This window comes from Colobus angolensis, unplaced genomic scaffold, assembly GCF_000951035.1.
Source record: "Colobus angolensis palliatus isolate OR3802 unplaced genomic scaffold, Cang.pa_1.0 Scaffold54, whole genome shotgun sequence".
Lineage (NCBI taxonomy): Eukaryota > Metazoa > Chordata > Mammalia > Primates > Cercopithecidae > Colobus > Colobus angolensis.
The window spans coordinates 514,609-518,953 of record NW_012118932.1 but is presented as its reverse complement, the minus strand read 5'-3'; the positions used below and the strand labels follow the sequence as shown (position 1 = coordinate 518,953).

Sequence of the window (4,345 nt, the reverse complement as noted above, 5' to 3'; positions counted from 1 at the left end):
ACGCGCCTGCCCTGGGGTCTGCCACGTGTCTGGGGTCTGCCATGTGTCTGCCACGCGCCTGCCCTGAGGGTCTGCCACGCGTCTGGGGTCTGCCACGCGCCTGCTCTGAGGGTCTGCCATGCGTCTGGGGTCTGCCACGCACCTGCCCTGGGGTCTGCCACGCGTCTGGGGTCTGCCATGTGTCTGCACTGAGCAGATATTCTAAGCACAACACTCCTTTCCAAAAGATGGCATACAGTGCATTTCTGCTCCTGCCCCTCACCCACATGGCCCCCTGCTTCCTCTTTCCCTGGGGTCTGCTTAAATCTCACTCTCTTTCCCCCATTCATACACCCCCAAGGTCGCTCCCTCTGCGGCCCTTTCTTCCCCATTCTTCCCAGAAGCCCAGAGTTCTGGTGGGACAGGGGCAGCCCCCGGGGAGGGAGGAGAGGGCCCAGGAACCCAGCCAGGAGGGTGGCCCAGCCATTTCCTGTGTGACCTGTTCCTGTCCCCCGTGTCTCCTCCTGTCCCTCCTGCCACTCAGCTCAGGCTGGTGAGGAGCAGAGCAATGGGTGCACCGGTATTTTCTTTCCTGGTGGGGGAGTGGGGTGGGGCTGAGGAGAGAAAAGCCTGATTGGTGCGGGCCCCGCCCTCTTTTTTCCTCTTCCCAGGTTCTCTGGCCCCTTCTGAGAATCGCACTTGGTTCGGGCCAGCCGCTGGAGGGGACAGGCTCACGTCTGCTTCTCACACTGCAACTCCTGGGCCGGGGAGCTTCCCCAGGGAGCCAGAGGAACTTTTGCGGCAGCCATGAAGGGGACACGCTGGAGGAGGGTCCCCTGGGTGTCCCTGAGCTGCCTGTGTCTCTGCCTCCTTCCACATGTGGTCCCAGGTAAGTGATGGAGTGAGCAGGTGAGGCTGGCTGCGGGGAGCGCATGGGGGTACTGGGAGCTGTCAGAGAAAGAGGTCCAGGGAGAGAAAGCGCGAGAACAGGGGAAAGGGAGACAGAGAAGAGGAAGAGAAGAGAGAGAAAAAGAGGGAGAGAGAAAGGAGAAAGAGATGAATGGGACAGCATGGGGGGAGGGTGGAGAGAGACCCAGAGAGGGAAAGAAGAGGAAGAAGAGGGAGAGAGAAAGAAGAGAGGGCCAGACGGTGGCTCACGCCTGTCATCCCAGCACTTTGGGAGGCAGAGGCGGGCGATGACCTGAGGTCAGGAGTTCGAGACCAGCCTGGCCAACATGGAGAAACCCCGTCTCTATAAAATATACAAAAATTAGCTGGGCATGATGGCACATGCCTGTAATTCCAGCTACTCGGGAGGCTAAGGCAGGAGCATCGCTTGAACCCAGGAGGTGAAGGTTGCAGTGAGCTGAGATCGCGCCATTGCACGCCAGCCTGGGAGAGAGAGTGAGACTCTGTCTCAAAATTAAATAAATAAATAAATAATAAAATAAAAAATAAGAAATAAGAAGAGGGGAAAAGTGGGGAAGAGGAGGTGTGAATTAGCAGATATGGGACAAGATCTGAGGGGAAAGACAGAGAGAATGCTCGAAAGAGAGAGAAAAGAGGACAGAGAACCAGAGAGCAGCCCGGCGGTGTCTGGAAGGATCTATGGAGGGAGCCAGGGCTTACTCGCAGAAAGAAAGACAGGCAGAGCCACAGCAAGAGGAACAGAGTCAAGGAGAAAGATGTACACCCTTGTGTACAGAGCCAGGGTGGAGGCGATGCCAGGAAAGCTGGGCGATGAAGACGGAAGAAAACGCAAATAAAGCCGCAGGGTGAGAGGATGAGACAGGTGAGAGACAGACAAACTGACGCACCCTGGGAATGGAGAGAGGAGACGATCAGGAGACAGCAGCAACCGAGGGAAGCGACAAGGAGGAGAGGCCGGCCGGCCTGGAGGGCGGCGTGGAGGAGGCGGCAGGGCGGAGAGGGCCAGGAGGTGCTGGCCGTGAGCTTTTTGCCTCTGAGCTTGGGTTTAAAAGCTTCCACTCGGGTCACGGCCTTGCCTGGGGCGCGTAGCCTGGCCTTGGCCTCGGCCTCCTCTGTGTACAGAGCCGGGAGGGGAGGGATGCCAGGCCTGTGGGAGACGTTCCCTCCGGGGCCCCCAGTCCTCTTCCCCACACCTTCCAGGCTGCCCCTCTGGCTTCGGGACCAAGTTTCATTCTGTATTTCTGGGTGTCTGAGTCTTTGGGGGAGCGTCTGGGGTCCAGGAGAGGGTGAGGGGTCCGGAGTTGAAGCCAGAGTTCGAGTCTCAGCTCCTGCCCTGCCTCCGCAGGCTGGAAACATCCACCGAAGGAAAGTGGTTCTTGGGCGCATTTTCGAGGCGCCTCTTGGGAGTGGGTCAGAAGGGGAACGCCCTGTAAAGGCTGCAAGAGAAACCGGGCTGGTGAAGTGGATCATTCCATCTCAGAATGTTTCAGGACTTGGCTCAGGACAAGCACCCCCACCCCACCCCAGCCACACACCCTCGCTCGAGTGCTCATCCCACTGTGAGGACACGGAGGCCAGAAGGAGCCGCCACACAGCCTTGCCCTGCAGATATGGTTGAAGGGGTCTCCGTGGGAATTGCGACTCCCAGAGCGAGGCTGGGGGTTGGGGCGCCAGGGAGGCAGCTTGCATTTAGGAGCCCCAGTGCCAAGTCTTTGCCATGAACTGTTATGGTCCCTGTGACCAGGCCCCGCCCCGTGTCTCCCCAGGGCCCCGGTCCCCTGTGTAAAGAGCCATGGTGAATGGCTTGACCTCCTGACGCCTAAGTTCTTGAGTTTCAAAATCTGTGATTTAAAGCTGACCACAAATGTGTTAGGTACCAGCTGAACACTCAGCTCCATGTGGAGCCAGGAAGCAGGGTCTGTAGAGAGGAGTCCAGAGGGGCAAGACCTGGGGTGGGCGTGGAAAAGCAGGGGGCATGACCTGGAGAGGGAGTGGAGGACGGTGGGTGTGCAAAGGCATCTCTGTGGCGACCCGAAGAAGCTAGGCGTGCCCTGGAGCGCTGAGTCCTTTGCGTCCTTAAGGGGACCAAGTGGAGCTGGGCCAGGAGAGGAGGTGGCAGTGGCTGGGAGATGGCACCCACACATCTGACTGGGCATTATCAGGGCCTTGGCAGGAAAAGCAGTCACCAACGGTAGGCAGGCGGCCCCCACTGCACAGGGCAGCTGCTGGGGCACTGGCAGCCAGCCAGCCCCATTCCTTTTCGCTTACAGATGAGGGGGCTTACAGATGACCTGCCTATGTGTGAGTCTAGGGTCTGTTTGTACACTTGCTGGCAGGACCCTCACCCAGGCTGGGTCACACTGAAGCCCCAGGCCAGAGGAAAAGCCCAGGGTTTCCACAAAGGAGCCACCACAATGAGGGTTTCCTTAAGGAACAGCCCTGGCTCTCAAGGGTTAAACGATAAGGCACAGCAGACAGAGGTGGGCCGGAGGAGGACAAATGGATATTTGGTGTCTACTGGTGGCCCCGGGCAGGAGTGACTCAGAAGGAAGCCTGGCTGTCCTGGTTCCATGCCCCAGGAAAAGGCAACTGGGTTGAAATAGGTTGGCCGGGTGCGGTGGCTCAAGCCTGTAATCCCAGCACTTTGGGAGGCCGAGATGGGCGGATCACGAGGTCAGGGGATCGAGACCATCCTGGCTAACATGGTGAAACCCCGTCTCTACTGAAAAAAAAAAAATACAAAAAACTAGCCGGGCGAGGTGCCAGGCGCCTGTAGTCCCAGCTACTCGGGAGGCTGAGGCAGGAGAATGGCGTAAACCCGGGAGGCAGAGGCTACAGTGAGCTGAGATCCGGCCACTGCACTCCAGCCTGGGCGACAGAGTGAGACTCTGTCTCAAAAAAAAAAAAAAAAGAAATAGGCCTTGGTCTCCAAGGTGACCCCGGGGAGGTGACAGGCTGGAGCAAGCACAGGACAGGCAGGGAAGGAGACGCTGGCCACAGCGCACCCTGAGGGGAAGAATCTCTATGGGCCCCTCCTCAGAGAACCCGCAGTCTGTCTGTCGGTCTGGGAGAGGCCACCTCAACTTGCCACCAAGGACGCCAAAACTCTCCATAGACCCCTCTGCTCCTCTGGGAAACCCCACTGAGCTCCAGGACACTCAGAAGGAGAGGATCCCGGGGCAGGAGGTCCTGCCAAGAAAATCAGCCAAATTGTGGCCAACGACCAGCAAGCAGCACAGCAAACAGCAGGAGCTGAAACCCAGAGGCCCAGCACCAGCGACGCCCTTGGCAGCCCGGGGAACACAGGCAACGCCCCTTTGGCTCTGGAGTCTCAGGGTCGTCGGCAAACTGAGCCCAAGGGGGAGGGGCTACTACATAGGGTTGTCATGAGGATGAAACGAGACAGCATCTGGTGTAAAGTAGAAAACTCATAAAG

The 4,345-nt window shown here is 58.5% G+C and overlaps 1 protein-coding gene across 1 annotated transcript in view; it reads left to right on the top strand.

The window, feature by feature from the left end:
* The first annotated feature begins 786 nt into the window (after positions 1-786).
* MUC4 (mucin 4, cell surface associated) overlaps positions 787-4,345 on the top strand; it is a 71,507-nt gene continuing 67,948 nt past the window's right edge. The window contains exon 1 of the mRNA XM_011961248.1: positions 787-868. Coding sequence (XP_011816638.1) covers positions 787-868 — 82 coding nt within the window. The remainder of the gene's footprint in view (positions 869-4,345) is intronic.